Consider the following 11,321-nt stretch of genomic DNA (forward strand, 5'->3'; position numbering starts at 1 on the left):
TTCACAGATGCAATGTTATTACAAGTATGTGTAAATTGAGGTCCAACTTTAGGCAAATGTCATGTTTTAAGATTTATAGCTTCATTTACCAACAACAAATGGAGTGGTCGAGTAATCGAATTGGATATTGCTATTTGTAATCTATTATGTCACCAAGCACTTGGCATGTTACATTTGAATATGTTCAGGGAAATGCGAGTCGTTTGGCGAATGGTACTTAACTGTTATATTCATTATTATTATGTATATTATAAAAATAATCGTAATAGAGATATTTACCACCATTAGGGATTATAGTGTAATTATGAAACATAATAAATATAAAAATATTTACTATGTTTACTTTTGTTTCATTAAATATTTTAGCGCTTTATGTATAACGACTAATACGAATAATATGTATATAGAGGAAGGTCAGGTTAATTATATAACTTTTATTCTAAGCATGATCGCGTTAGAATTCCCAATAATAATATGGCTTCACGACTAGATGAGGTAAATAGGTATTGTCAATTCTCTACGTCGTGAGGGCCGTAGAATTTGTAGGAACTGATATCACTGATATTTTGAATGGTACTAAAAGATATATTTAATGAATAAACTTTATTTATGACCTTGTTAGTGTTAGTTTAGCACTACTTCCCTTAGGAAATTCGCTGATATTTTTCCTGCTTATTTATATTCCCGAATATATTCATAATCATGTTTGTATTGGTCTGAGTGTTTTTCTATTTTTGTGACAAATTATATCCCTTATTTTACCCCCCCCCCCCCCCCCCTTAAGGTAACATTTTTACAAACTTTGAATATCTTATTTATTTATATTTAATCAACAGCCTTAAAATGAGTTTCATGCTTTGCTGCTACTGCAGACTGCATACTGCATGCTTCTAACTTTTAAAATGACGATACTTACATATAATCTTTCATCTCCCTTTTGAACCCCTTACAACCCTTGTTCGCATAAAAAAGTAGCCTATGTACTTTCTCAGGAAGTAGACCATCTGTGTACCGAATTTAATATAAATGCGTTCAGTAGTTTTAGACTAAACAACTCAATCGAGTTTAGGCTCATTACTTCTTGTTTCTGATGATTATATAGTGGGTAGATGACAGACGGCAACAAAACAGACTTTCATATTACTTACTAATTTCTATCGAAGTTTCTTAAACTACTTAAGGCATGAAAGCGACACAGCAGACAGAGTTACTTTCGCATTTATGAAATTAGTAATTATTATTAGGCAAATTAATACGGTGAACATGTACTATATTGTCCCCTAGAACCTGTATACGCTGGAACAGGAAGCACGACGCGTGCGTGGTCTCCACTTGGTAGCGAAGCTGCCCTGCGTGAAGCAGCCTCATTACCTTTAGCGCGATGGCGTGCCCCTGCTATCATAGCATGGCTAGAGCTGGCTCTAGGCATGCCTCAGTATGCTGCTGCAGTAGCCGACAACGTCAAAAGTGGAAAGGTTTGTTACATATTACCGAGAAACAACTTTGTACGAAGTCGATTTTGGCGGTAATAATCTCTTACATTTTCTGTGTAATAAAAATATAATCTGTTTTATGAATAGTGAAATTATAGGGACAAAACATTTTAGCCGTCATGAAGGGTATTGCTTGTATAGTAACTGAGATAATGATGTGATGTCCTTTATGCTGTTCACGTATAAAGGCGATGGTTTCAACTTACCATCAGGTGAGCCGACAGATTGTTTGCAATTTCGGTTACAGAAAAAAAAAACAATAGACTACAAACCAATCATTAATTTAATACAAGAACCAGCCTAAGTCATTATAATAATTACCTATTTTCTTCATACAATATTAACCAACTAGCAATTTAATACGACAATGTATGTTATTATTTATAATACTCTATATTCTTTATGAAATACTAAGGAACTTAATAGGATTTCCAACATTAGTGTAACGATTTTTATATAATAAGAATGTTTCGAAACTTTATTATTTTAGATTATTATTTTTTAAATATATATACGTACTTAGTAGTTACAATTAATCGACAAATAACTCCTAGCGAATCGATTTGTAAAATTCTGCGTAAACCTAGTAACAACTACATTTAATAGTAGTTTTAACTACATTTATATGAATGATTTCTGAATTTTAGTTAAGATTCTGAAACCAGAAAATTTTAATTTGTCATTTTAATTTTTTTAAGTATTGTACCTTAATGTATATATATTATACAAAGAGTAAACAAGAGATGGAGACATTATCATTCTGTGCAAATAGAATATGAAACCAAGTCATAAATAAATATTATATATTTATTCGTTTTGATTATACAGACTTGAATATAAGAAATAGTCAAGTCTGTATACTGAATCCAATTTAGAAATATGGTAGTTTATTTTCAGATTTTGTTGAATGGTAGAATGACTTCGAATTTAGAAGTGCCTACTAATATTACTTAGAAAGTGATTAGACTAATCATTACAATAACATCGTCTATCTCCAGTTAGAGATAGTTACAAAAGCTAGACATAGTGATAAATGATCAGATACTAACATCGTATCCGAACAACTAATCTGTCTGTTCGAGTATTAGGGTATTTCCTCACAATGCAATCAGCGTCCTATAATAATCTATTAAGGCCCGGAATTTTACCTTCCCTATTCGTTAACTATTCGTATGTTGTGATTGAGGATTAAATGTGCATAAATGAACATAAAAAAGAATTCTAAGCATACATTGAAGTGAACAGATGTTGTAACTTACCAGAAATATATTGCGGTCGGAAGAATATTTTTGATGTGTATTAATATTAAGGTTAGGTTTTTTAGATATTAAAAAATATATTTATTGCACTTGGATTATGCATTAAGTAACAATAATTCGAGTATATTTTAATTCACGTAACTACAGATTATTTTTTTAATTATTAAAGCATTTAAATAATGGAATGTTATTAAAGAAATATTAATAATTGTTTTAGGATTTAGGACGTTTTTTCAAATCTTAATACTTGTTCCATATTTCGTAAATATTTTGTATTGAACTTTATAAACAAAGTTGATTTCGAAATTATTCTTTAATCAAAGGTATAAACTCACATTTGAATCAAGAAAATACGAATATTTTTTTAATCTCTGTACCCATTAACCAGATAAACAATGAAAATATAAGGTCATAGGTTTAAGGTTATATTTAAAATTAATGTAACGCACGTAATGTAAAAAAATGAAAAAAATTGACGTTTACATTTTTATACGGGTCGTAATCCTCGTCTAACACAATGCGGCTTATCTTTCTGGATGTAACGAATGGAACCAAAAAATCCATTTTCATTATCCCATATCCATTCATTACACGAAATACGCTCGTTTTATTAGATTTCCATGGAAATTAAGCCCCAATACAGAGTCCCTTGATAAATTCATCGCTATATTTGTTTATTCAAAACACGTTGATCTCCGATTTATCCGTAGGTACTCATTTGCGTGATTATTAATTTTTGGCGCCAGCAATTCTCGCGTTAAATGATATCAATAACAAAACTTCAATTAGTTCCTGATTTAATGAATAAAATTAAGTGTTACGTGATAATTCACTGCGCCAACACAATTATGTAAATTTGCAAGTTTCAACCTTTTTTTTAAAGTATCTGGTAGCAAAATTGACGCAATAGTAGCGTCAAATATTGTGTTCTGATTGGTTCTAGATCCGTGCTTTGAATGGGCAGGTTCTGCTCGAGTTATCGGATGCGGACTTGGAAGTGGGCTTGGGGATCACGCAGCCAATGCACCGCAAGAAATTAAGACTAGCGATAGAAGAACGAAGACGACCTGACCTCGTGAGGAATCCGAGTATAGGACAGCTGACGCATGCATGGGTCGCCGCTGAGTGGTTGCCTGACTTGGGTTTATCGCAGGTATATTTAAAAATATTAATTAACCATTAAAGAAGAGATTTTTTTTCATGGAGACAAAAGGTCATAGTCATATCATTGTTTAATTTATGAGTAATTTTTATAAAAATAGGTAATAATTTACATATTCAGTCCTTTATTCTTTTAATCACATTTTCTTTTTATTACAAGTCCTCCTTTAGTCTTCGCCATGAAATGTTTGTAATAATTGACCATATAAATGATATAAATTTTTAAAAAGTCATACTAGTACTTAGTATGGTATATTTCTAAGTCTGTGGTTTTACAATTGGGTCTTATAAATAAAATACGTTTATAATCGTGTTGAAATAAATAAATGTTTGTTTGTAAACAGTACGCAGAGTCCTTCTTGGCAAACTTGGTGGATGCTCGAATGCTCGATACAATTAGCAAGAAAGAATTAGAGAAATATCTAGGCGTAACAAGAAAATTTCACCAGGCTTCCATAGTCCATGGCATTCACTTGCTTAGGATAATGAAGTATGACAGACAAGTAAGTAACTTTATATTATAGTTAAATACAACTGAGAGAAATTAAGCGTATATTTATAATATTGATAAAGACAAAGAATGTATCGACAACAAAATTGAATAACAGTTTATATCACTGACTTTCTTTGCTTTATAATTTGAAATGTAGACGCGTCAGAAATATTGAGAAAAACATAAAAAAATAGTTATATACCTGTTCTGTAGTTAACGCTCTTTATTTTGATGAAGTAAATAAATCTACGAAATGTAATGACTAGGGATAACTGCCAAGACGGGTCAATAAAGAGCCTCTACACGGTACAGTGAATTCCTCCGCATTTTATATTAAATAAGATAATCTGGGAAAGAAAAAAAATTTTTCCTGTTCTTTACGATAAAGAGGCGAAAGATAAGACAGAAACAAATAAACGATTATCCAGTGAGCCGCTACAAAATGTTTCGTATCGTATTGCTGTGACCCCTATAATGTGCACCCATTAATCATCCCGGTACATTCCTTCGAATTCGTCGTTGGATCCAAATTTGGCCAACAATATCTCTTATTATTACATCCCTATTCTGAACGTAATAAATTACTTCTGGCTGAGTGAAATCAATCTTAGTTACATCTGTGAACTGTTTTGTAGGCTTTGGCTGTGAGGCGTCACCAGTGCGAGAACGTCGACGCAGATCCTTTGGTTTGGACCAACCAAAGATTCATGCGATGGGCTCATAATATTGACTTAGGTGAATTTGCTGATAATCTGAAAGGTGAGTTTTATTTTATAAGTACCATTACAATGGTCTGGGCTATTATTACCTACTTTAAATTAGGTTGCATTAACTTATTATTGACGTGCCTTCTACACTTAACAGACAGTGGAGTACACGGTGGACTGGTAGTATTAGAGCCATCATTTACAGGAGAAACCATGGCAACCGCTCTTGGAATACCGCCATCCAAAAGTATTATACGAAGACATTTGGTAGCCGAATTCGACGCTCTCGTAATTCCTGCAAGGTAAGTAATGTCGTATATACACTCGTCTTATCGAAAGGAAATATAATATTTGCGTAAGGTATATTTCAGAAAAAAATTATAATATTATATTTCCTATTTGTAGTCTCCCAAAATTACTTCAAATTGTGATCTTATTAAACCATGTCTATTATTGTCATGTCTTGATGACAAAGCACTGTCCAATGTAATCTACTTTACCCATAACTCATACTAACTGAAATACTATGTGAGTGTCAAACATAAAACATTGAAAGGAAAATTGCGCACTGCATGTATAGCTGTCACCAGATTCACAGTCCCAGTAGGTGAGCAACCTGTAGTTGATTATAATATGAGGTGCAATCCTGCAGGTATACGATATTTTGCCAGGTGGAAGAACTGCAAGTGGAGGCTGCCAGAGCATCCATGTTGTCCACAAAACAAAGATAAATCGACAAAAATTAAAAAACTCTCATTCAAAAAATAAGTCTTAGCTTCGTTCGACGTCCAGTTTCGTCAAACTGTGTATCTATGTAAAATTTCCTATATTTAAAATGTTTGTAAAGTTGCTATTTTTACACAAAACATTTTCTTTGCAAAAAGACATTTAGAGATCTTCCGTCGTGACTCGCTCGTTTGTGGGACTTTTTGATTGGAAATTTTACGAGCAGTGAAGACTGATAAGTTATTGTAGAAACCGTGGTTTGTATGTAAAGTAATTGGAAAAGTTATAGTGATCGGAACAGTAACATTCTTTTGTGCCCTTCGCCTTCGTCAATGTTAGATTCAATGTTCTGCATTGTAACCCCCTAGAGTTCCAACTTGCAGTAGTATAGATACGTCACATCAATGTTTATTCGAAATCGATAAATTTGATAAATTTAGTAAATGTATACAACTTACAATTAGTTATATCGACGTAAAAGCATAAAATGCTTCGTATTAAATTTAGGGGGTGAATCATAACCCATTCTTAATATCTGAGTAATTATATTCATCGGAAAGGATTACTTTAAAATTTTCATTAAATTTGAAAAGTAATTATATGTAGAAATCGAAGATTAAACCATTACACAATAATTTATATTAGATATAAAAACAGAACCATTCACAATAGCTTTAGGGGTTATAACAATAATAGCATTTACCCATACTGTAAGATAAAATATGTTTTTGACTTGTATACATTCATATTGTAAAGTTGATAACATTGTATATTAGTTCACTTGTAACGAGATCGATTGACATATAAATGTGAATAAATCCTGATAAAAAATGATAATGCCCAATGGACATCGAGTCAGATTCTTTTATTATCCATCACCCCTAACTTGGCGTCCTTGCATCGAGACAGAACGGTAACGATCATTTTATCGATAAGTCATGAATGCCTCTCTGTCATCATCATTAGATCGCACTTTAATCAGGCTCTGTTCACTGTTTCTCCTTCCATTTAAATCATTTTATTTTGTGGAAATAATTTCGATCACATCACGGACGTGTCGTGCTTGTCTGGTTTGGTTTCAACATTTTGATTATTATCATTATTGTTATTTATGTGAGCTCGCAGAGAACAGTACTGTTTTTCAAGCTCTAATAAAAATCTTTATACCTTGATTTATAATATTATACACGATATTATATTACAGTCAGTACTTTTCTTTGTTTCAAAATCAATGTCTACCACGTTCTTTTCTTTCTAATCATACATACTTATCATACACCGTCAGCATGATTTGTATTTTCCAGCAAAGTGCATCATGCTTTTGATGTCTAAGCAAAATAAGAATAAATTTATTCAACAACAAGTTTTTGAAGAGCTTATTGTGAATATAAAGACACGACTATACGAGTATGCCAAGCATAGTGTCTTAAATGTCTATATTAAAACTACGGCACTTGTAATAAGTGAGCTCCATAATGTAAAATAATATCGAAAGTTGCATGAGAGCTTTTTATGTGATATTACAGTTTTAGTCTAAAAAGATATTTTATTATCAAAGTAAAAGCAAACAGCGCTCTGCCTGGCTTTCGTTAATATATTGCATATTTTCACTGTATATGTACAATAAGAATAAATATGATTTTCAGGAATATGTTTGGTCACCAAATCAGAATGTTGGGTAGACCATTTTCGAGATCAGTTGCTACTGGTTTACCTGGAATAGACCTAAGTAGTGATTCCAGGAGACACAGTTTGAGGGTAAGTAATAGTAAGTCAGTCCCGACATGTGTCATTTACACTGATTTTGCAATTATGATGGTTGGCTAACTTGACATTATGTCAACTCATCATTCATCTATCAGAAAGCGTAAAATTAAATAAATGGATTTCGTTCATCGTGGTTATGAAGAGATATATTTATCCAAGATTTATTTACTTAAATATATATTGATAATGATTAAGCAGATGACATACTCATATTTTGAGGCTCTAAACGGCTGACTGAATGAACAACGCATGAGGACAGATATAGACAAACTTGTTATATATTATTTATTACTTTTGCTTTTGTTAGATCTTTAATGAAAGAAATTTTTATAATGAAACAAGTGTAAATAAAGAATTCTTTAAAAGAGTTCTTTAATAATTCCTACTAGTAAAAAATAATGTCTATCTGTATGTCTGTTCGTTACCTTACTACAACTAAACGCTTGAACATGATGTAAAGATAGATTGTATCATGAAGACGATATGTCCACATTCCAGCTTTTGTCATAAAAAAAGTAGACGAAGATGCAGATAACAAACACACATTAATGTTTTAGGGTTCAATTACCCGAGCTCTGGGAGTGCTGAAACCAAAGCACGACCGGACCTCACCTTCAAGTTCGAGTGAGAGTTCGAGCGTACTAAGTTTGTCAACACAACCATACCAGATGTCATACTCGCCGCCTATTGCGGTGAGAACGTTGTCACAACTGAGTATGACGTACGCGCCTCCGCCGACACTGCAAGAGTACGAACCAATATACACACCATTAAGTTTGTACTCGCAGTCTAGTGTTTCTACCAGAGACAGTTTACAAAGACTGAATGAGATTAAGGAAAACTCGGGAATTATGCATAGGTGAGTAAATTACAGTTTACTAGTATTAGCTACGTATTGTCAACAGATAATACATGGACACCATGGGAAGAAATACAAATATAAACATAAAATAACAACAATATATACGACGGTAATTTTGGTATATTTGAATAATTATATAAAACTAATTATGGCAGACGACGAACCTTACCACCACCTCTCGGATTTGGTTTATTATTATTTCCTTCACCAGAGAGTCCGTCCTAAAAATAATTGACACGAAGTTTTACATAAATAATTGTTAAAAAAAACCAATAAACATATTTCTTTACTGTTAAAGAAGCCATTGGTAGAATGAAATATATCTATTACAATTACTGTTCTGATTTTTTATTAACTTCTTCACCATTTTCTGCTGTTATATACCAATATGATAAAGGAATTCTTATCCTATATTTGTGAATTATATATAATTTATTAATGTTTATTAAAAAATATTAATTTAAGTAGATATTAATTCCCTTTATGCTCCGAACATAATTATAACCCTCTCAGCTACCGCCTACACTGTTCATTACAGAAATTTTCCTTTAATCTTCTCCAAGTACAGGAACTTAATAGCTATTCTTTGTCTTAGACAAATTTTTGTCCTACTTAAAAATGTATTGTAAAATAACATTAGTTAAATAGAGGTTACTGATAATAAAGGGTAATTGTCATCTTTACGCACGAACATCACGTCATGATATGGCACGTGCGATACCACTCATGCGTTCTCAATTTAGAGTACTAAAATATCGAGACTGCGTATCCGGTAATTTCACTACCGTATCTTACCATTCGACTGAAACACATCATACAAAGCAAGCTGCTTGTTTTGATAAATAGGCGAAAAATACTTTACCTATGTAGACTACTTTAGTAAATATGATATACTGATGTAGTCAATCTTTATACAATCATAACATGACCCGAAATTCCCCAGATATGGCCAAAAAGCGGATCACGCCCACCGTGTGAGTTCACCCCTACCAGCTAAGTCTGTGGACGACAGTGGTGTCAAACAGAAGCGGCATAGGAGAGTGAAGAGTATCGGTGACATCAACGCCTGCACAAAAACATCAGTCTAGATGTTTTATATTATGACAATTATAATAATTTGGCTCTATATTTACTAATTCAACTAAAGGACTGTATAGGTGATGATTACATAGAACTAGTAAAAGATGAATGACAGTAATACCTCATTATTGCAGACTGAGAACAAATACTAAATATAAAAACAGTAAATTAGAAAGCAATCTATGTACTTACACACAACCTGTAACTACTTTTCTCAGGAACTTAATTTGTAAACCTAACGTCATATATTCTCAATACAAACTCTTTGAGTTACGTTAAAATACGAGTTAGGCATAACTCTAATACCAAAATATGTAAGCTTGTCTCAGGCATCTACAACCATTACAGACCAGGTGGGCGTATTTGTTGCCGTTTACTAATAAAAAAATGTAATAGCAGATATCAATAAAATAAGCGAAGTACCTATATCATAGAGCTAGATGTAGCGAAATTTTTAATGTAATTTTTGTGTATTTTTTACTATTTTTACATGTGTGAAACTACAATAACGCATATCAAAACATTAAAATCAATTCGATAAACCATCGCTATTAGACTGAAATTCATTTTTTATATTATGACTTTGCTTCTATATTTAAAATTCAATAACGGAATAAACGTTATGTTCAGTGTTTCACTAACTGCAGTATTAAATGTAAGTTTTTATACATTTTTAATATAAGTTTTCATCACAATGTAGTATTATATTTTAACGATATTGTAAAACCATTTTGTATTTTATTGCCCAACAACACTGTGATAATAATGTACTCACGCGACTATAATTAACCAGGAGCTTCTGATTGTAATATCGACTATATAATAATTACTATACGAATATTGTAATGAATAATTATGAAACATTCCCAATGAGCTTAACACTATATTAGGGGCCATGCACAATTACGTCCCTTATTGAGGCGAAGGGAGAGTGTCGACAAAGTGTGTCATTATATGACAAGCTGTGAAGAAATCTAAGTTTAAACAAAATTTTATGATGTCACATTTTCAAATATAACTAAGTATTGAAACACAAAATTTGAACTGTTAACGAATAACTTAAAAATATTTCCAACTTCATCTGTTTTTTACGAATTTACACTTGGTTTACTAGTGTGCAGTTTTAAAATATGTGACACAAGAAAGGTGGGAGTCTCATAAATGTCACAACTGTGACAAGAGACAAAAGAATGATATTCGTATGACATCATTTATGCATGGCCTCTTATTACCATTATAAGTATCCTAATTTAATATTTTTCTACACAAAGTTATTTGTATTTTTGTTGTTATTGTTTTATTTAGATTTTAGTTTCGTTATGTGATATATTTTGAGTTACCAATTCTGTAGTTTTTTTTCTATTTCTGAAATAAAATATGTATGATAATATGAATTTTCATTTGTATAGATTAAATATATACAAGCCCTAACTTAAGTTCCTACATGAGAGTCGGGCCGCGGTGCCGGCAAGCAGAACTTATTGAGTTCTAAAGAAATGCGATTTATTTTTCAATTCACAATACTACCCTCTATATAAAAGGCCGTGATCTTTTATACGGTGCGGTGAGGGCCACCAGCTATTTATTTAATAGCTCATTCCAATGGACCTACAAAAGAGGGGCTGATAAAAGAAACTGCCTCAAGTTTTGGTTATATCAATAGAGAAACACATAGGATTTCCTTTGATACCGTTTAAACATAAATATTTTAGTTGGTAGAACGCCTCAGGGATGCGCGCCCTTTCTCTGGTTATCCAATATCATCATGAGTAA

General features: G+C 32.2%; 1 protein-coding gene across 9 annotated transcripts in view; it reads left to right on the forward strand.

The window, feature by feature from the left end:
• The window catches only part of LOC131847321 (kazrin), a 102,386-nt gene extending 92,506 nt beyond the window's left edge, over positions 1–9,880 (forward strand). For 5 of the 9 annotated variants that reach the window (XM_059196874.1, XM_059196873.1, XM_059196875.1 and 2 more), the window contains 8 exons: positions 1,285–1,475; positions 3,696–3,905; positions 4,258–4,416; positions 5,042–5,165; positions 5,271–5,415; positions 7,486–7,597; positions 8,164–8,465; positions 9,412–9,880. In XM_059196874.1, coding sequence (XP_059052857.1) covers positions 1,285–1,475; positions 3,696–3,905; positions 4,258–4,416; positions 5,042–5,165; positions 5,271–5,415; positions 7,486–7,597; positions 8,164–8,465; positions 9,412–9,556 — 1,388 coding nt within the window. In that variant the 3' untranslated portion in view covers positions 9,557–9,880. The other 4 variants (XM_059196876.1, XM_059196881.1, XM_059196880.1 and 1 more) reach the window with 4 other exon arrangements.
• Positions 9,881–11,321: the final 1,441 nt, after the last annotated feature.

This window comes from Achroia grisella, unplaced genomic scaffold (genome assembly GCF_030625045.1).
Source record: "Achroia grisella isolate CSIRO2021 unplaced genomic scaffold, CSIRO_AGI_Agris_v1 utg5201, whole genome shotgun sequence".
Classification (NCBI taxonomy): Eukaryota; Metazoa; Arthropoda; class Insecta; order Lepidoptera; family Pyralidae; genus Achroia; species Achroia grisella.